We start from the raw sequence: 20,776 nt of genomic DNA, 5'->3' as shown, positions 1-20,776 counted from the left end.
ACATATCTGATATTGAATGCTTGGTTAAACTAATGGCTGAGAAATATTAGTTTAAATCTTAAGTTTAATTGACTAATAAGAAAATGCAGCTGTAATCACATGCAGGGCTGCCTTAAAGGAACACTGGAATATCAGGAGTATATGGGTTCTGATGTGTGTGGTTATCTAGGCTGTGACCTGCTTATGCACATGCAACACACTGAGACAATAAAAAAAAAACACTGGCTCACTACTGCTGGTCCAACTGGTATGACGAGAAAAGAAAAAGGAGGAGGCAGCAGCTAGGAGGAGGGTTCACAGGAGGAAATTATGTGGTACAGATTAGATTCTTGGTTAGAAAACAAGAAATGACAGGAAAGCTACACACAGAAGAGGAGAACAGGGATTGCAGAGAGACCCGAGTTAAATTGTTAAGTTTGGTGACGCTTATTTTTACTATACTGACACAAAACGATTATTTCACTTGTGAGATAACCTCTGACGACGTCACCCGACATTCAATCTACCTCAGCAGGTCAGTGCGTCTGTGTGCATACAAATAATGTCAAGTTATTTAATTTCTTGTTCTTTGTCATAGGAGCGTTTTTCTCTACTGCTCTTAACCGGCAATCTTAATTTGTTTGAAAGCTTCTAAATCCTTAATGAACAGAAAATTGTACACTTGTCAGTAAACCTAAACTTGTTGCAAATGTCAAAATGCTTTTCTACAATTTGAAGGACATCGGCTGCTAAAATGTCAATTGTGTGCCTCCTTCAGGGTAAAAGCTCTGAGTTAATGACTGACTTTGTAAGATGAACGGGTATGAGGGAATGTTTGCTGTGACATTTCAAAACAATAAAGTCACGTTACAGACCAGTCTCACCATTTGTTTAGTTTTATTTTACAGGTTTCAACCCACTAAGGCCGCAGGATCATAAAGATCCCTATTTACTTAAATCTATTTAAACACTTCCAATGTTGCAGTTCTCATGTTTGCTTATGGTTTCTGTGCAGGAAAGCCTTTTAAACAAATACAACAACTCATCATCAGGGCAAAAGCCCCACATGTATGTTGAATAAATGGAAGAGAAAAAAAATCAACAGGTAGCATTTCAATGCAATAGACATTGATAGCAAAATATTAGACATTAATGCTTCATCATCATGAAACAGCAATGGTGACTGTTTAGGTAAATGCAGTCTGTTTCCTGTTCTGTGAGCCAGTAAACTTATCTCAGCTTTAATCTTCCACAGCTCCAGTTGGGAAACAGAATTAGATTCCAGCCGGCACTCTACCTCTAACATCATCCCTCCAACATGAGCGATGATGAGGAGAGACACAGCCATGGAGCCAGGCAGGCCCCCAACGTCAAACCCAAACTCACCCAGACAGAGAGGAACAGCAAGGAGGACACGTGGAAGAAGGTTAGGCCTGCTAAAGTGAGGAGATCAAGGAGTACCGACTCGGAGAGGGGGGAAAGAGGCAGGAGGAGAGAACGAGACAGCAGGCACCAGGGAGAGGGGAGGCAGCGGGGAAGGAGTGAGGAGGCCCGGAGGAAGGTGAAACCCCCTGAAGATGATGTGCAGGACACTGAGTGCGCTGTGTGTTTCTGCACATACGATAACATCTTCAAGACCCCAAAGCTGCTGGTGTGCGGGCACACCTTCTGCCTGGAGTGCCTTGCTCGCATCAACGTGACCTCTCCTGAGATCAAGACCCTGTGCTGCCCCATATGCCGTGAGCTGACCAAGCTCCCCCACGGCCAGGACCTGCCCCGCCTGGGCAACAATGAGAACATCATAAGCAAACTCCCACCAGACATGCAGAGGGCACTGTCCATCCGCTTCAAGCGTGGCAAGGGCAAACTGCTCCTGAAGAACCCTCCTCCCAGCAGCCCGATCAATTTTAACATCCTCAGCCTGCCTAAAAAGAGCCACGATGGCCAGGTGACAGCAGGTGGTGACCTCCACTTGAATGCCATGGAGCAGGGAATAGCCCTGCCCACTGTGGTGAACGTAGGCAGGCCTCCAAACAGGGTCAGAGGTCGCATGCGCAGGTTGTTCCGCTCGGACCGGTGCTACTACGCCGTGGTGGCGTCCATCATCACCATCACTGTGGCGCTCATGCTGGTAGGGATTCTGGCCTTTGTGATTATACCGAATGTGATTGGACCAAGGCCTGCAGGGTCACATGGTACCACAAATACAGGCAGTCCAGAAACTAGACCCTGAAGGGGACACGGGACAGGCTGTGGAGATGAGACTTAAGGGGAGAAAGAGAATATGATTTCTTCTGATTCTCAGTGATCATTTTACTTGCTTTTGTTCTATTGGTGAAGGAAAACTTAATCACTGGAACACATTCAGGCCAATTCAGTGAAGCGAAGGAATGAAGGAAAACAAGGGCACCGACATTTTTTTTTAAACGAAGGACACACCGACTCAACTCAACTTGACAACAGGGAGAACAGGGCAAACCTGCACGTTTTTGGTTTTTTTGCTCTTTTCTGAACATGTTTGTAATTACTGTGAAAGCCAAATATAGCCTACTATATATTTTTTTTTTTAAACTGATAAGCTGTAAATGTTGAATTGCACTAAACATTGTAATGTAAAGACTTGAGTATCGTTTAATTGCATCAGGCTGATTTCCATAACCAGTTTAAGGTTTCTAGCTCCTACAACTTTTGTTCATAAATAGCCATGGATGATTTATAGGCTATATACGGTAAGTATTTTCTTTTTCCACTTAGAAGAAGGGATTTTATTCCTCACCTTATTTTTGAGACTTAAAGCTCATGGTTCAGTATTTTCAAAACATATGGTAACAACTTGATTCCTATACACATGTATGTGTTCTTCTTCTCTGTGTGTACATAGTGGGGATTTTCTGTCCATTTTCGTGACACTTCCCACGTCCCAAGTAAAAACAGATTATTTACATGTCTTCTTCAGACACTCTGGTGGTGTAAACAGACTAGTTAACAGTGTGGTTTGAATTCTTAATTCATACTCAGCTGCTCCTCTCGGTTGCTTAGGCTGACAAACCTGTTTGACAGCATGAGTGTCTTTATCTTCATGGCACTGTTTCCGATTTACTCAGTGATGTCAGCTGTTTACAGTTTTGACATTGAGATGAGTTATGTACGTAATATGCCATCCAACTCTTTGGTGTGGGCCGGACAAAACATGTGACACACAAATCAGTCAACAACAAACTGCAGGAATGACATAAGCAAAAATTTGTTCAGTCACATTTTTTTTCCTGCAGTCCTTTAGCTTATTGGCTACACCTGGGTGATGCTTTAAACTTAAAAGCAAGTTGTAAATAGCAGGATAAAGGTTGCATTGTGATGTATGGTAAAGTAATGTGCTTATATATTCCAATAACTGGTAAACAGTCTGTAAAACCGACAAAGACTATACACATATTACACTTGCATGCCTGCCCTAAAGAAAGTGGGGGAATGTAAGTATAGTAGGCCACAATATTCAGGTACTTGTACTTTACTTGAGTGTTTCCATTTTATGCCACTTTACTTGTACTTTTTCCCACAACATTTATCTGACAGTTGCTTTGGAAATTACGATTTGACATAAAAACATATGATCAGCAACAATTTAGATCCTTTACTTAAGTTTAAGTACTAACTACTTTAACGTACCAATACCACAATATAAAAGTATTTCATTCGAAGTGCTGCATTCGTACAAGTATCATAAGTTACTGTACTTAAACTATTAAAAGTAAAAGTACTTGTTCTGCAGAAAAATGGTGCCTGTGACTGATATATTATGTTTCATTATTAGATTGTTAACGTTGATGCAGCAATGAATAAGAAGCCTTTTACTGTTGTAGCTGGTCCAGGTGCAGCTAGTTTGAACTACTTTAGGTACAAACGGTTGTGAGATGATTAATGGTCTAGAAAGAAGAAGAAAACAGTTCTGCTACACAAGTTTGTGTTGTAAAATAGTTCTGCTACACAGGTTTGTGTTGTATTTGTATTGTATCTTTGCTTTTAAAAAAACAAAAACAACAATTATTTAAATTAAACCATCCGAGTTGGAACTGCTAACAACTCGTGGACATCTGAATCATGGTGAGCCAAAGGCCCCAACCAGACACTGCTTTGTGTTGAAACCACTGGTTTAATTGTAATAATTATCATAATACAGTATTTCCCTCACATTTCCCTCTGAAATGCAGTATAAATTACTGTGGTATGCCTACAAGTAAAAGTCCTGGATTCAATTCAATTCAATTTCAATTCAATTTTATTTATAGTATCAGTTCATAACAGGAGTTATCTCAAGACACTTTACAGATAGAGTAGGTCTAGACCACACTCTATAATTTACAAAGACCCAATAATTCCAATAATTCCCCAGGTTCAGGTGCATCATATTTTATAAGCTGGAATGTTCCTACATTTACTCGGGTACACCTACTTTGTTTTGAGGTAGCCTACTTGTTGTACTTGACTTGGGTATTCCCCCCGTTGCCTAAAGACACACCCACCTGAGCCCCCCTCCCGGACTATCGAGGCAAATATGGTCGGGTGCACCAGAGCAGAAAGACCCCCCTCCTCTAATCCACTCCTTACGCAAATAAACCTTCATACGTTATGTGACTGCTTGAATAGAGGTTGAACATTAGGAATCTAAAAAGAGAAAGTCCTGAAAAGGGAAGCTGCTTGTTGTGGATATTATCGACCACCATGGCTTCCACACCCTCCACCTCTGCCCTGTCTGCTGTTCTCCGGTGTCGGGGAAATATCTGGACCAGGAATCCGCCGACGAAGCGGCCTGCCACCTCGGCGTACAGCCTGGGTCTGACCGGCGGCTCGCCAGCTGAGCGCACCCGGTCAAACCAGGCGTCAGCGTGGGAGCCTTCTCTCCAAGGAGACCGTGTACTGGTGGGAAGAGTATATAAATCACCCCGGGTGGTTGGCAAAATGTTGAGAGAAAAAGATTCCAATGAAATGAATACATTGTCTCACCCAAAACTTTCGCAATCCGCAGGGGACGCGCACTCATCTGGTGTCCAAAACGCGCTGGTGCGTCAGCAGGCAAGCAGACTGACTTTTAACTTGCCTGGATTAGACACGTGCTCTCAAATAATTCGAAAGATTAATTGCAAAACATATTATGCTACACACATCTGTAAAATACTATTTGTTCAGGAAATGAGTGTATTCCCAGTTTTGAACGTGCTCATAACGTCTCCGTGTGTGATGGAGAATGCAAGACAAATACCGTCTTTCGTGTTAACTGGCTGGTCAACCCTGAAGAGTAGCTGTGTGTCTTTGACTGCTCTGGTGTCAGAATTCATGTTTTTAAAGCTGGCGGTGTTGTGGAGGTCCAGCAGCAGCCCTGATGATGCGCTAAAGCGGCACAACATAAAAAGCAATGCCCTGCAGGTGAGCGCGGAGACTTTATGTAATACTTTTAAAATAAGAACAAATCATTATGCTACCATATTAGTTAATATATCATTGTATACGTCCTCTTTCAGGCCAATGGACAAATCCACAGTCCCCCTGGCATCACCTCCTCCAAGGACAACTCCGGCTCTGGACAAATGATCCCAGAGGACAGACCTGACTGAGAGTCCAAGGCCTCAGCACCAAAAACACACACTGTGATCTAACCTTATTTATTGACTTTTACTTGGCTTTCAAAATGCACAAAGCACATTTGGACTTTAACCCAGTGATACAACAACTGGTTGTTTTTAGAGCAGTTTGTTTTTTTGCTTTAAGGAAAAGTAAGACATTCTGTGACAAGAAATACCTGAGAAACATCAGTCACATGCATTGTTTAGTACATTAGGCCTCCTAGTGGAGAGGTAAAATAATGGCAGTGCATTTTATTTTTGAGGTTACCCTGTAGCTAAACAAAAACTTATTTTGCAAACTGGAGTAAAACTAAAAGTAGGCCTATTACATCTCAGAAAATGGAAATATTCCAAGTTTAAGTACAAACTAAATGTGGAGGAATAATTGAAAGATTTGTACTTATTCTTTCCTCTTGTGTTTTGAAGATGTTTGCTTGATTTTTCACTCTGAAATATATTTTGGATAAAAAATATAGATCCCTACAAATGTCAAAGATCACTTGCATAAATGTAGCCATCTTTTATACTTTCCAGATGTTTTAACAGTGTCCTGTAAAGTATGAAAGTCCTGTCAGAAGAAGTATATCAGATCTTTTACTTTAGTAAAAATAGCATATATAGCAATGCCTTTTATTTCCACACAGCGTTATTACTACTCTTACTTAAAAGATCTGAGTGCTTCTTCCATCACTACATGTGATGCTATACCATGGCCAGTCGTTAGCTTAGCTTAGCATAAAGACTGGAAACAAGGGCAAACAACTATAGCTCATCTGGCTCTGTCCGAAGATAAGATCCACCTACCAGCACCTCTAAAGCTCATTAATTAACACGCTTTATTTCATTTCTTTACGTAATAGGTTATGTGGGCTACAAAAACTGATGGCAAAAATTACAATTCCCCATTTAAGGCCCAACTAGTTGGGACAAGTAACTCTGCTGGTTGCCTGGCAAGTGGCACTAGCCAAGAAATAGTTTGGCACGTAAACCCCCATAAAATGTCTTTACACTTCTTCTTCTTTCAACAAATGAGGTATAATATGTTAATCAGTGAGTTTACGGTGCTGGTTGGCATGATTTGTCACATTTGGACAGAGCAAATAGTTTTCCCCCCAAAATAGTACTTTTCCTTTATAGGCCACTTGGTTACAGTCCCCCACTGCTGCTGAAATGACCTGGTGAAAGAAGTAGATTGAGTCAGAAATTTTACTCAAATCGAAGTAGCAATACCACAGTTTAAAAATACTCTTTTACAAGTAAAAGTCATACATTCCAAATCTTACTTAAGCAAAAGTACAAACGTATTGACACCAATCAATTACTGGATTATAATTAGTAATGCATTCTGTGTCCATCACTTTATTTGTGGGGCTAATTACTTTTATACATGTTGGGTGGCTTAATAATAATAATAATAAATAATATATCATAATTCATTAGCCTAGTTAATTCTGTATTAATTATCTGAATCTGCAAAGTAGTAACTGATAAATAGGCCTAAGTGTAATGGAGTATAAAGTACAATATTTCCCTGAAATGTAGTAAAGTAGAAGTATAAAGTATCATAAAATGGATATACTCAAATTAAGTAGGCTACAAGCAGTACCTGAAAATTGTACATAAGTAGGCCTGCAGTACATGAGTAAATGTAGGCCTATATTAGTTAAGTTACTTTACACCGTTGGAAACACCCTACAGATAAAAAGAAGTAGGAAGGAAAAACGCTGTTATATGCTGTTTGGGAGATTGTCATCAGTGTAGATAATGAAAACCACATTTCTCCACTAAACCAAACACTTTGCCAATGACTTCTCTGCAGCTCAAGAAAAAAATGTATGTTGTTACATAAGATAGGATCTCTTCATTACCATATTTCGACGCCACAGTGTGTGAAAGCAGACAATAAATGTTTACAAAGACATCAAAGGCTGCTGTTTCTTAATTAGCTCCACTGAGAGCCGCTCGGACGTCAAAATGTTGCGTAATTTCTCAAGGTGACAGTTAGGGCGGGACTTCCCGTGACTGCTCGCTACCCAGGAAGTCGTCGTGTTACTTTTCCTCCTCCTCTTCCAGTCTTGTGAGAAACAAGGTAAACTAAAGGGGTGTTAAGTTGCTTTTATAGCCGGGAAACTAACAAGAGAACAGTTTCACGTCGGCTCCAAACCGTCCTCTCGGCTCCTGTTGTTTAACTTTGCTGCTTGTCATCGAAGAAATGGCCACAAAAAACAGACACGCTCAAAAGGTAAGGGCTAATTTCAACACGCTCCTCCTCAAGCTACAGTATTTACAGTGTATCTGGTGTAACCTGTCTGCTGAGCACTAGGGAAGACATCGAGGTAGAAAGTCGGTGTTTATGGTTTGTGTTTCTTGTCTAAATGGCGTATATTTAGCGAGGCAGCCACAGGTAATAAAATAAAATCGATCAGAGATGGGGTGAATCATCACTCCAGTTCACATGAAGCAACTTCTTTCGACATTAGCATAAGCTGATTGCTTTCATTTTTTAAACAATGTTGTTACACACCAGTTGCTTCCATTTTGTTGTCAGTTTTATTGCAAACTTTATTTTCTGAAAGCACATTGTGTTCCCTTCTATTGGAAATGTATGTCCTTAACTGTTGCAGTACTTTGCTCTATTATTATATTGTTGTTTGTTCCATTTTCTATGTGTATTGTATGCACCAAACACTGCAAATTCCATGCAAGTGTAAACTTACTTTGGCAATTAATCCTATTCTGATTCTGTTCTTATTATTTCAGATTAAAGAGGATATTGAAAGTTGAGGATCTGTCAGAATCACAACTTTACTCCAAGATGAGTCCTGTCCATCGTATTCCGTCGATCTTCACCGTCATTGACACTGTATTGTGTCCCTATAACTTTAGTAACTTCCCAGTGAGCCAACAAAGTGTGACTCCAGATCTCTGATTATGTACTTGTGATGATACACAGGCTGCCTTTTCCATATCCATTCCTATCGTCTGTAACAAGGACTCATCTTTCAATTCAGACCCTGTCCTCCTGAACCCACCGTCCTCCCTTTTAGTTTCTGGGCCATGTTTCGCAAGAGAGGCTCTCTCATTCTTTGTGGTACGTTCCTGTTTATCACCTGGAATGCCATACTGGTGCTTCTGCTGTGGGGCAGGCCATCACCCAGCCAGCCGGGCGGAGAGCACGGAGAAGTGGCTGAAAGGCCCACTAATGATATGATGGGAGATGTGCTCCGAATGGCAGACACGTTTGAGGCAGAGCTTGAAATGCAGAAAGAAATCCTGATGCAGATCAAGAATCAGCAGTCACTGTGGGAGCCGTCAAACGGAAACGGACCTAAGGTTGTCGTCCCACGTCAGCCTGTCATTCCCGTGCTGGTAATCGCCTGTAACAGGGTCACCGTGAGGCGCTGCTTGGACAAACTCCTGGAGCTCCGTCCTTCAGCAGAGCTTTTCCCAATCATAGTGAGTCAGGACTGTGGAAACGCCGAAACTGCTGAGGTGATCCGTTCTTATGGAAATCAAGTAGTTCATCTGAAACAGCCGGACTTGTCAGATATCGCTGTGCGACCAGAACATAAGAAGTTTCAGGGTTACTACAAAATCTCCAGGCATTACCGCTGGGCTCTTAACCAAGTGTTCAAGACCCTTTCTCATTCCTCCGTTGTGATTGTAGAGGATGACCTTGAGGTAAACATATCATCAATAAGTGGCATCAGATTGGTCCAGTTCATGCTTTTTTAAGTCTTTAATGAGATTCAAAAGCCCATGGTTACATTTAAATGTTCATTATTTTATATATCAATATAAAACAATGCATATGATGGATATTTTCACAGCTGTTATTTTATCCTTAAAACGGTTGATTTCACTTGTTGACAGGAGTTATGTTAAACTAAAATTCATTATTCATCTCCTACCCTAGGTGGCGCCAGACTTCTTTGAGTACTTTCAAGCGTTGCTGCCACTCCTGAAATCCGACCGCAGTCTGTGGTGCGTGTCGGCCTGGAATGACAATGGCAGGGATGGCTACGTGGATCCAGGAAAGGCCAACCTGCTCTACAGGACAGACTTCTTTCCAGGTCTGGGGTGGATGCTCCTTAGGGAGGTGTGGGAGGAGCTGGAGCCCAAGTGGCCCGCTTCATTCTGGGATGACTGGATGCGTCAACCAGAGCAGCGCCGCAACCGTGCCTGTATACGTCCAGAGATCTCACGAAGTTTAACCTTTGGCCGGAAAGGAGTGAGTCTGGGTCAGTTTTATGACAAGTACCTGCGATACATTAAACTGAATACCGAATTTGTGCCTTTCACCAAGTTAGACCTGAGTTACTTAAAGGAGGAGACGTACAGAGAACATTTTGAGAAGGAAGTTTACAGTGCTCCCGTGGTTACATATGAAGATGTTAAGCAGGGGCAGCTAAAAGGAACTGGGCCCTTCCGCCTTCAATACTCAAGTAAGGACAGTTTCAAAGTGCTGGCCAAAAACCTGGGAGTGATGGATGACTTGAAGTCTGGAGTCCCAAGGACAGGATACAGAGGAGTTGTCAGTTTCATCTCAAGAGGAAAGAGAATCTACTTGGCCCCTCCTCCAGGATGGACCCAGTATGATCCCACCTGGAGCTGATCATCCAGAAGAAAGTGTATGTGCATAAGCCTTTATGTAATCTCTGAATGTCAGTTGGGGAAAACATTCCAGACCAAAGACTGGTGTACTTAAAGTTTCTCTTTGAGTGAATCATATACAGTATAAGTCTTAAATAATGCTGAATGGATTGCCTCTCTTCCTGGTGTGCCAATGCTACTCAGGTCTTTTTCATTATTCCAAAACAATCTTATAGTGTAGGATACAGCCTGAACAGTTTGTTAGACAAGACTGCTGTAACTCACCAGATATCTATTTTTATATTCTGCTAATTGTGCACATGACATCCATTAATGTATTCAATGCAATTACCTAATTTGCCACTTTTGTTTAAATTATTTGCAATTAATGGTAGTCTATGTGAACTGTTAATGTCTGGTACGAATATGAAAATTATAATCTGTGGTATGGTTGCTTATGGTGGTGGTGACTGGTCATAACTGCAGTATAAGTCATTTGATTATCATTGTCTTCTATAAAAAATCTGTTCTTCCAGCTTACATTTCAATGTCAAATAATTTTGTTGAATGATTCTCCAATGTAGTACACCTTGCAGGTTTGTAACCTAGCTGAGTTTGTATATTTTTGGCATTAAAAAAACAATTTGCTTTTTGATGAGTTGCTTAATTCAGTTAGCGTTAACAGAAAGAATGCCATTCTCTCAGTTCATATTAAGACAAGATAAAACTTTATTTATCACGAAGGAAATTGTGCAGCAATTGCAGTACAAAGTGGGAAAGAGTGCAACTATATAGAGTGCAAATAAACAAAATATAAACTGTAAAGATGATCAAAAAGGTGCAAAACCCAAATGTACGCAGTGCCAGCAATGTAAACAGGTGGACGTTGTCATAAATATTACTGTATAGTAAGGTACACATTTTAAATATACATGCCAAAACGTAAACAGCTGACCATGAAGATCATGAACATACAGGTTGCTGGTAAGGTGTAATCTTATATCAATTATATAAATATGCCAATAAATATTATTTTAATAGCTTAGTATTATGCACCATAAAGAATTTATGAAAAGGCTTTAGGCCGCCCTACACGTTATTGTAGGCCCAGTTGAATATGCAACTCAATTCTATACGTTCTAGGGGGTCCCTGCTTGTATTCCTTGGCCTAAAACACGCTGAAGCCCCCTGAACTGATGCATTAGTATTACAGGATAAATAATATCCACTTAGGAAGTTACTTCAAAATCAATCTGTGCAGCCAAACATTATTCAAACCCACAGAACATTAATTTAAATTCTAGTACAGCCATAATACAGTCGTTGGTTATCCATGATATAGCTTCGATCAAGGTTTTAAAAAATATATATATTATATACTATGGTATAGTAACACTTACTAATGAGACATTCAATTTCTAGAAAGATATATAAGGCGTATAATACGTGTTTGCAGTAACGTTACTCGCCCAGACAATTTCATTTTGTATGTGTGCCAGTGTTGTCTACGGTAGCCGACGTGGCCCAAACATTTCAGCGCATCCGTTTCAGAACTAATGCTCCTCTGTTTACTTCATTTGTAATGATGCTGATGTGAGACAGAAACTGCTAGCTAGCTAGCTAGCCTAGCTAAAGTAATAAAGAACCGGTAAGAGATGGAGAAAAAAACACATGTGATGGGGGGACATACTAATGGGTCTCCTCTTACTTTTCATCTCAGTATAGCTATTTGTTATCACCTGTTTGCTGTTAAGTAACCGTCACATTCTTACTGACGGTGAGCCTGTTAGCGCGCTAGGGTGCAGGCTGGGCTAGCTTTACAGTGGGTTCGTGTTTCGGTGTGATCTGGTATGGCAGATTGCAAACTCAACAACACTCGCCACCACCGGAAGTATTTTCTAATTTACCCCTGCTGAGTAACACAACTGTTGCTATCAGGACCCAGACTTTTAGGTTAATTAGCCACCACGTCTGCTGGCGAAGCAATCTTAGCTAACGCCGCTGCTAGCGAAGCTGTGTGGCCTGGAATGGAGCCAGGCGACTTGCGAGAGAGCCCCGCCGGCTCCGGGGAGTCAGACGTGGGGGATTGGAGGGAGGTTATCCCCGGTGGGGACGAGGAGGTAAAAGCTGCCGAAACTAATGGAACAATACTAGAGACGGCGCTCAGGGACACCTGCGAGGAAGTCGAAAATGAGAAACAAAAAGGAGTTGGTGAGCAATTACACAGCCCCTACGAGGAGGAACTGGACCCCAGAATTCAGGTATCAGAAACTGTTATTCGCCTTGTTAGTGGTTATTTAACCTCCATCAAGCAATGCTAATATATTAATCAGCCAGGATGTAACAGTACCTGGTTGGGGTTATAACACTGGTATGATTTTGATTACGCCTAACTGAGAGGTAACGTTAACGTTAGCTATGAGGGGCTGGGTATGGTTCGAAATTGTTCGATTCTGATACCGTAAATTCGATACCGGTGTTACATCGAAATCTGTGACCCATCGAGATCGGTGCCCCCCCACCTCAACCTGAACCAAACCCTTGTCCCTAACCTTAACCATGGAAGGGGGCGCTACGCTTTTAACAGGAGAGGCACAGATCACGACGGGTCACAGATTTCGGTGCAACACCGGGTCCTGAACGATACTTTTTTTCGATACCAATTTTAATGAAATCCATTTAAACAAAAATAAATTACAACATTACACTTTGCAAACCTTTTTTTTTCTTTTTCTTTTTTTTTTAACTCTTTTACACCTATGTGACGCACACTGTAGTCAAGCCTCTCAAAATACAACACAGTGACCCCAGTCTCTGTGCACGCATGCCTTTATGGCGTGTAACTAGACAGCCAATCAAAACCATTACGAGGTCTTGAGATTTACTCCTTAGCTATTAAAATTTGGTATTGAATGAAAAGGCATTTTTTGGTACTCGATGCAATTCGGTCGGGGCCAACAAGTATTAAAGTTTGGTACCCAGCCCTATAGCTATGTGTCTAATATATGCATAATCTATGCAAATCTGGTTGTAAAATCAAAAGTGATTATCTTCTCAGTTATTGCACCGACATGCCCATTGCACCATAGTAACATACCTAGTTAATTTTATTCCAGCCCCAATGTGCCTCCTGTGCATTCCATTCCATTCCACCATTGCATTTAAATGTAATGATAATACATGAGATATAAACTGAAGCTATTTTTATCCAAACTGTATGTGTTAAAAGAATATACAATTTATTTTTTCTAGTTGTTAATAAGGGCCTAAATCAGCACTTTTTTCCCACAGGAAGAGTTGGAGCATCTTAATGAAGCCAGTGCGGAAATCAATAGACTAGAGCTGCAGTTGGATGTAAGTAAAAAAAATACACATTTCTTAGTATACGGAAATACACTTTGTACCTAATTAGGGCATTTGTTCAGTCTTTCTACACGTCTGAAAAATATGGAAAACAGATGGAATAAAACGCTTTGATTTTGACAAAATAAAACTCATGAGAAATGTGAAAAGAACATTAACTACCACCCTAGGAATAGCTTGAGAGTCTTTGTCTGTTATAATATTTTGTTAGTCTACTCAGATGGTGCTCATCAATATGATACTTTTGTTTTCGATATCTTTAAGCATAAGGTCTGGAAAAGTCAGAACCTGTTAAATGGAAAATGTTTTGGTGCTGATAGTTATACACTCAAGTGAATTGATTGCTCACTTGCAGCCATACTGCTGTGTGGAATCTAATCAGTCATATCTAATCTTGTCATTTTCATGCATTAACCATCCAGGATGCCAGATCAGGGTACCGGAAAATCCTCACAGAGTCTGCCAGGAAGCTAAATGCTCAGAGCTCTCAGCTTGGTGGCTGCATAGAGAAAGCAAGACCTTACTATGAAGCTCGTCGCCTTGCGAAAGAGGTACACACAAACATCATGTGTGTCTAATTATATTTAAATGTGTACCACGTGTTTAAAATGTTGTTTAAAAGGCAAACTGGAGTATGTACTAGGGGTGTAAATCACAAGTTTTATCATGATACAATATTATATTTGCACAATATTACAATATTTGCTGATATCAAAGTCTTCCATGATACGATTGAAATTGTAATCAATTCAGGGGCCTGAGATTGAGACATCATATATCCATTTAACACAATCAGTTACATTTATATTAACTCGCAAAAAGCAACTAAAATGTGATTTGACAATTTGATTACTGAACTCTTCCAGACATTTATATGAAAAAAAAAAACTTATTTTTAATAAAAAAAGAATAAATATTAATGGAAATGGGAAGATAAATAATAAATCAATCAATCCAGATTGAGGTATTGTTACACCCCTAATATGTACGCCTTTAAATACAGTATACTAGAAATACAGCTAACTATATTGAGATGCAAGAGTTCACAATACTAAAATAAATATAGTGCATATTATAGTAGTATTGTATTTATTTAGCTAACTGTTTCTATATTTATTGGCCGGATGGACTTAACCTCATTACATTTGTAAATCAAAAACTATAATTTACAAATACAATTTCACAGAGATCTGACTGTAATTGGACTTAACAGAACAGGGGATGTGTCCTTGTCATATTCCACTCTGTAGGCACAGCAAGAGACCCAGAAGGCAGCTTTGAGCTATGAGAGAGCCGTCTCTATGCACACAGCTGCCAGGGAGATGGTCTATGTGGCAGAGCAGGGCTTGATGGCTGATGGCAAGAACACCCTGGATCCTACCTGGCAGGAGATGCTCAACCATGCTACCTCCAAGGTAACAGAGAGGAGGAGGTACACATGCTATTAAACAATGACACCAGACCTGGGTTGAGTGGGCCATGTACAGTAGGTCCAGGATGGTTTCTAGTGTGTCCAATGGGATGATGCATGTTTTAAAGCAAGGTTAAACATTCACTGAAAAGTACAAAGAACAAAAATATTGTCTAAAACATGGTGGATAATGACATAGGAATAAAACAAGAGGCTTAATCAGTGTAACTCCCTTACCTTGTATTTTATCTGAGCGTTTTTACATACTAAACGAAAGAGGAAGTCTTGTTAAAAGAGTAACCCACCAATTTAGCATTGCACTTCCAACAGTCAGACTCATATTTGACAGTTAAAGAGCCCCTATTATACTCCTTTTCAGCGTCTTATTTGTACTATTGGGGTCTAATACAATAGGTTTACATGCTTTGAAGTTACATACTGTTTCTCATACTGCCCATTGCTGTCAGTGATGCCGGGTAACGCGTTACTTGTAACGCGTTACTTGTAACGCGTTACTCTAATCTGACCACTTTTTTCAGTAATGAGTAATCTAACGCGTTACAATTTCCAAACCAGTAATCAGATTAAAGTTACTTATCCAAGTCACTGTGCGTTACTATTTTTTGTCATTTTCCTTAGTAAAAATATTGGTTTTGCTTTCTTCTTGCATCTCGGGGAGTGAAGTCACGTATGCGACGACAAGTCACGTTTTCAGCATGTGGACAGGTCACATGTACCACGCAGCGACACAAACGTAAACAACAATGGAGGGAGGAGAGAGATGCGTGTTTTCTAGCTGGAAATACAGTCACTATTTTGAGCTTGTGTCAGCTAAAGATGGCAATATTAAGGTTCGTTGTACACTCTGCTGGTGGCGACAAAGTGCTATCTAGCTACAAAAACACTACGTCAAATTTGAAGAAACAATTGGAGTCGCAGCACTGCAGTCAAACCTACAGAGCAAGTCCCACCAGGTGGTGCGAAGCAGAGAGCAGGAGATCCCCCACCACCCAAACAACAAAAGCTGGACTTCGGTGCAAAACCAGTAAGTGGGGGAGAGTTGAAGTATTTGGTCGGGCAGTATGTTGTAGAGGAAATGCTGCCCTTAAACACGGTTGACTCGCCTTTGTTTCGTGCCATAATAAACAAGATCCCTACTACTGTTAATGCTGAGCTGCCTCACAGTAAACCGGTTGTCATTTTTATGTTGAGGCTGTGGGGGTGTTGTCAGCAGCTGCTGAATGTAACTAATAAAGTAACTTGTAATCTAACTTAGTTACTTTTAAAATCAAGTAATCTGTAAAGTAACTAAATTACTTTTAAAATCAAGTAATCTGTAAAGTAACTAAGTTACTTTTTCAAAGTAACTGTGGCAACACTGATTGCTGCAGTGCCTCCATCCTCTGTTTGCGCTCTTGGCCCGCCTTCCTGAAAAGCCCAGTCTGCTCTGATTTGTCAGCTGGCCCACTCTGTTGTGATTGGTCAACCAAATTTAAACTAGCCATTGGGCGGGCTGTGCTTGCTCAGGCAGCACAAATGGAAAAACTGGGCTAGCTGTCTCAATCAATGACATCATTAATTGAGGAATTTCCAACAGGAATGTGGGCGAGCCGTTTTTAGGCAGTTGAGAAAGTGCTGTCTGTGGGAGAGAAAAGCTCCATTTGGAGTGAAATGCGTGTTGTTTTTTTAACTTTATGCATCTATTGCAAACACAAAAAACTATATAACACACTAAAAGACGAGACAAATCCAAAAAAAGCATAATAGGGGCTCTTTAAATAAGGATCAAACTTCAGTGGAGACAACAGTGGTCGATGCCTTGTACCTATTAACACATTGTGTGTGTGTGTGTGTGTGTGTGTGTGTGTGTGTGTGTTTTAACATCCTACTCCTGTGTGTCTCTCACAGGTGAACGAAGCTGAGGAAGAGCGACTCCGCAGTGAGAGGGAGCACATGCGGGTCACACACGCCTGTCAGGAGGCCGAGGCTCGGGTTCAGATGCTGCAAAAGTCCCTCAAAAGAGTCATTGTGAAATCCAAACCTTACTTTGAGCTCAAGGCCCAGTTCAACCACATACTGGAGGTAATGCAGACATACAGAGCCCAATAATACCTCAGTTTGTGAAACCTTAAGCACAGACAAGATGAAGAAAATCAGTTGTTCTGTTGCGTTGTAAATATGCTGCTGGGTTGGCGAAAAGTGCTGTAACATATTCCATATGTTATGGATTTAGTGGAGGTCACTAGTAGGTTATGGCATAAATGTTTATCGATACAATACTGCTTATCTATACCGATACTCTTATAGATACTACTTCTATAACTTGGTGCAAAAAAATAAAGACATGAAAAGATTCAACAGTTATTTTATTTTTATTTTGCAGAAATAAGTTAAATTGTTTCCTGAGTTTCCTATATACATAATCAGGCAGGATCAATTGCTTCAAATGTCTGGTCTAACAACTATAAGCAATGCAAAATCTGTTGCCAGAACAGTTGACACTAAGTTTAGCTGAGCATAATAACTTGAGGAGCAGCTTGTCATTAAAATAAGAATAGATGGTCCACCTTAAAGGTCAGTCAGCCCACCTTATGTTAGTGAGCCTGGACCGCTTTAGCTCGTCGCTAAAGTTGGGGCTAACCCCTGTCACTTTAATCAGCGGGTTGAACTTGGCTTGGTCTTGACGGGTTGAAGCATTTATTCTTCGACAAATAAAACTTCACACACACTGCACTGCTACCTTCACCGCTATAACCTTACTGTTTAATATTCACCACTGTCTCAAACACACACACACACACACACACACACACACAGCTACCTTCACAACTAACTGCTAACTTCATACTCACTGTTACACACACACACTCTCTGTCTCTTTTTCTTTCTCTCTGCCGCTCACTGTCTGACATTATACACACAAACACTGAGTTATCCCTCAAAGGAGTTTGCTACTTGTTGTATAGCCTAACACATTTTAGTTTAAAAAACATACCATGCTCGGCAGCGTGACATAAAAACCAATAGCAGTACCCTTTTTCCAGGAGCTTATCGATATTGCAGTACTGTCAAGTCCAGAACCGGTGCCAGTTTAGTACCGGTTCTAAAGTTCTAAAAATCATTATTAAAATTGATGATAAAAGTGTCTGTGCCCTCTGTGTGACTCCAGGAGAACAAGACCAAAGTGCTGCAGCTGGAACAGCATGTAGCCAAAGTAAAGACCCGCTACTCCATCGCCTTACGGAACTTGGAACAAATCAGCGAGCAGATCCACGCTCAGAGGGGGAGGGACCAGGCCAAGGGAGGATGCACCAGCGTCTGCGGTGGGCGGAGTTCCCCCGTTGGAGCTGAGTCCGACATCAGAGTTAAGAAAGAAGGCGGAGCCTGCGGCGGTGGTGCGACGGGGAAGGATCGAGTGGCTGCAGCCATCGACCTGGAGAAATACAAGGAGAAGGAGAATGAAAAGGAGAGGGAGCGGGCGGGGTCGGATTCCCTTTCGGTCTTCAGCCTGCAGACCATCGCTTCCGACTTAGAGAAATATGACTCCATTGAGCACCTCGGGGACCTCAGCGATGTAGGGAGTGTAACCGGGGATGAGGGGGAAAAAGAGAGAGGCGGAGTGATTGATAGAAGAGACAAGCTGGCGGAAGCGAGCGCCAAAGAGCGCCAGCAGCAGTTCTACAAGCAGCACCACCGAAGCTTCAGTTTGTGAGGCTGTCATAGCATATACTTCAGAAGTAAAGTATATGAGTTATCAAAAAGTACAAATTAGGGTAAACATCCCTAACACATAGGTACCAACCAAAGTATAAGACAGTAAGGTGGCTGCAAATGTAAAACTGGTGTGATGCAGTTATAGATGTATGATATATGATGGTGTAAATAAGCACATGTATGTTGACTGACAAAACATTATTCTAAAGCTGACACTGATCAATAGTTAATATTGCAGCCTAGTTAGAACACTACTGAATCTAAAGAGCTTTCAAGCCTCCAGGACAAGTATACATTATATTCACTCCTTCTGACGGATTCTGGGTAGAATTTGTTCCTTGAGCATGAAGGAACAGCGAAGAATGCTCAAAAGCCCTGTTTTAACAGACATGTTTCTAAAACATTTCTTACTTTCCCTAATCGTTGATCTAATTTGGTGGGACTAGTTGTTCCCCCTACAGTCTTGTCCGGTCTCAAAGTAGAGGGGTCGCAGGGTCTCTCCATACACACTGAAATCCACACTCCTGTCCACCCCTCATCAAGTTAGCGTGCAGGGAAAAATGACAAAAATGATTCACTGTCAGTGCAGAGTGAAAGCATGTTTAAATTCACATTTCATATATTTATTTCCAGTAACATGCTGCAAGCATTGCTTTATTTTTGGCACGAGAGAATGCGTTTTTTGAAAATTCCTGAAATGACGGAATGCAGTCTGAAGATGTTAAAGATTCCTTCCACTCCGACAGCATGCACGCCTAGTTAGCTATCTAAACAGACATTTATGACATGTATTCAGGGCTATATGCTGACACAAAAACTGACACCATTAAAGCTAAGATGATGAAGCTGTAGCCATGTTTTCTTTTTTTTTAATGTTGCTATGCTGTAGTCTTATGATGCAAAAGCCTTGTCCAAACTTTTATTATTTTGATATTGTTTACATTTGTATGAGAGGATTTTTTGGCAACAAATGCATTTCCTCTTGTTTGCCATTTCAAAAACAATTTGCCCTTGTAATTTGAAGTGTGCCTTGACACAGAACAAGTAACAAATTTAGCACGAGTAGCACTTAGCCGTAAACTCATCTGTGGTTCTGTTTAGAACCCTTTAAAGAACAAGTGTGTGCCCTTTTATTATTCTTATTTTTTTTTAGAACATTTTAATAAAATTAGTCAGCCTGGCGCCATTTCTGATGAGACTTGAAGATTTATGATTTATTTTTTGTTTAGATTTCTATCTTTTCTTTTATATTGTACTTTGATTGTCAAAGTGTAAGATGCGAAACGAAGTCAAGAAAATGACTTGTAAATGTATGTAATTATTACAAAGCTGGAAAATATTGACATGTATAGTAACATGAATTAACTAATTTGAATGTTTGACACGTTTGTTGATCAGATGTTCTGGATATTCACAGTTTGTCATGTGTATTTAAATCATTGTTGCAGTTTGTCTGAAACACCCCACCTTCACTTCTGTCTTAATAATTAGTCTTCACCCTTTTAATGACATTTGTTATTTAGTAGGAATGTCACTTTCCAACTTATGCATTGTCATATCTATAATCAATAAACCAGGTCATACTTCATGGGCTTGTGTGATTCCCATATTTTCCTATTTAATTGCTATGTTGTAGGACTTGTAGAATTAAATGTCGAGAGGCAGGTTAGGATGTGAGTTCTTGTTTTACAGATGCAGGAAGAGGGATGGCGAGAGACAGAGGGAGAGGTTATGTCTTTCCCAGCCTGCCTTCAATTATTCAGCAGATATATAAATATGAAGCAGGATCTCAGAATAGATGGCAGAAGAGGAGCAGAGGCTGGTGGAAAAACAAAAGAGGAAGGCGATGGGTTTGATTTCAGAGATGGCCAGTGTTGTAGAAATGACTGATTGCTGCTTCGTCGACTTATCTCCAAAGGGCTTTAAAAAAAGGCTTAACAATATAGTCACTGTTAATACCACAGGCAGCGCCATATCCGCACCTCCATCCGTGTCTAGTCTCCTGCCGTGATATAATTATTAACGTTGGGATAAATGCACAAGCTTATCAGAAACCCAAAGCCTCCTCGTAAGATTCATTGTGATATTTTACTGTTGT

The 20,776-nt window shown here is 40.7% G+C and overlaps 3 protein-coding genes across 3 annotated transcripts; all 3 read left to right on the top strand.

Annotated features, from left to right (window-relative positions):
- The first annotated feature begins 319 nt into the window (after positions 1-319).
- rnf183 (ring finger protein 183) lies at positions 320-2,923 on the top strand. Its single transcript, XM_031313363.2, has 2 exons — positions 320-514; positions 1,235-2,923. Exon 2 carries the CDS (start codon positions 1,298-1,300, stop codon positions 2,210-2,212), a length of 915 nt encoding a protein of 304 aa, XP_031169223.1. The 5' UTR covers positions 320-514; positions 1,235-1,297; the 3' UTR covers positions 2,213-2,923.
- A 1,605-nt stretch (positions 2,924-4,528) lies between these two features.
- mgat1a (alpha-1,3-mannosyl-glycoprotein 2-beta-N-acetylglucosaminyltransferase a) lies at positions 4,529-10,845 on the top strand. The gene is made up of 4 exons (XM_031313336.2): positions 4,529-5,400; positions 5,496-7,839; positions 8,358-9,278; positions 9,514-10,845. Exons 3-4 carry the CDS (start codon positions 8,655-8,657, stop codon positions 10,210-10,212), a joined length of 1,323 nt encoding a protein of 440 aa, XP_031169196.1. The 5' UTR covers positions 4,529-5,400; positions 5,496-7,839; positions 8,358-8,654; the 3' UTR covers positions 10,213-10,845.
- Positions 10,846-11,734: 889 nt separating this feature from the next.
- Positions 11,735-20,266, top strand: sh3bp5la (SH3-binding domain protein 5-like, a). Its single transcript, XM_031313309.2, has 6 exons — positions 11,735-12,451; positions 13,482-13,544; positions 13,976-14,104; positions 14,804-14,968; positions 16,873-17,046; positions 18,134-20,266. Exons 1-6 carry the CDS (start codon positions 12,218-12,220, stop codon positions 18,674-18,676), a joined length of 1,308 nt encoding a protein of 435 aa, XP_031169169.1. The 5' UTR covers positions 11,735-12,217; the 3' UTR covers positions 18,677-20,266.
- The last annotated feature ends 510 nt before the right edge of the window (positions 20,267-20,776 follow it).

Source organism: Sander lucioperca, chromosome 10, assembly GCF_008315115.2.
Source record: "Sander lucioperca isolate FBNREF2018 chromosome 10, SLUC_FBN_1.2, whole genome shotgun sequence".
Classification (NCBI taxonomy): Eukaryota; Metazoa; Chordata; class Actinopteri; order Perciformes; family Percidae; genus Sander; species Sander lucioperca.
The sequence above is the reverse complement of the archived record's forward strand: the minus strand, read 5'-3'. Positions and strand labels throughout refer to the sequence as shown.

Bases quoted from the DNA above. Each gene is read 5' to 3' on its own strand.
- rnf183 (XM_031313363.2), top strand. From the start codon at position 1,298: ATGAGCGATGATGAGGAGAGACACAGCCATGGAGCCAGGCAGGCCCCC.
- mgat1a (XM_031313336.2), top strand. From the start codon at position 8,655: ATGTTTCGCAAGAGAGGCTCTCTCATTCTTTGTGGTACGTTCCTGTTT. The intron at 9,279-9,513 runs GTAAACATATCA...CTCCTACCCTAG, and splicing joins TTGTAGAGGATGACCTTGAG to GTGGCGCCAGACTTCTTTGA.
- sh3bp5la (XM_031313309.2), top strand. From the start codon at position 12,218: ATGGAGCCAGGCGACTTGCGAGAGAGCCCCGCCGGCTCCGGGGAGTCA. The intron at 14,105-14,803 runs GTACACACAAAC...TCCACTCTGTAG, and splicing joins CTCGTCGCCTTGCGAAAGAG to GCACAGCAAGAGACCCAGAA. The intron at 14,969-16,872 runs GTAACAGAGAGG...TGTCTCTCACAG, and splicing joins TCAACCATGCTACCTCCAAG to GTGAACGAAGCTGAGGAAGA.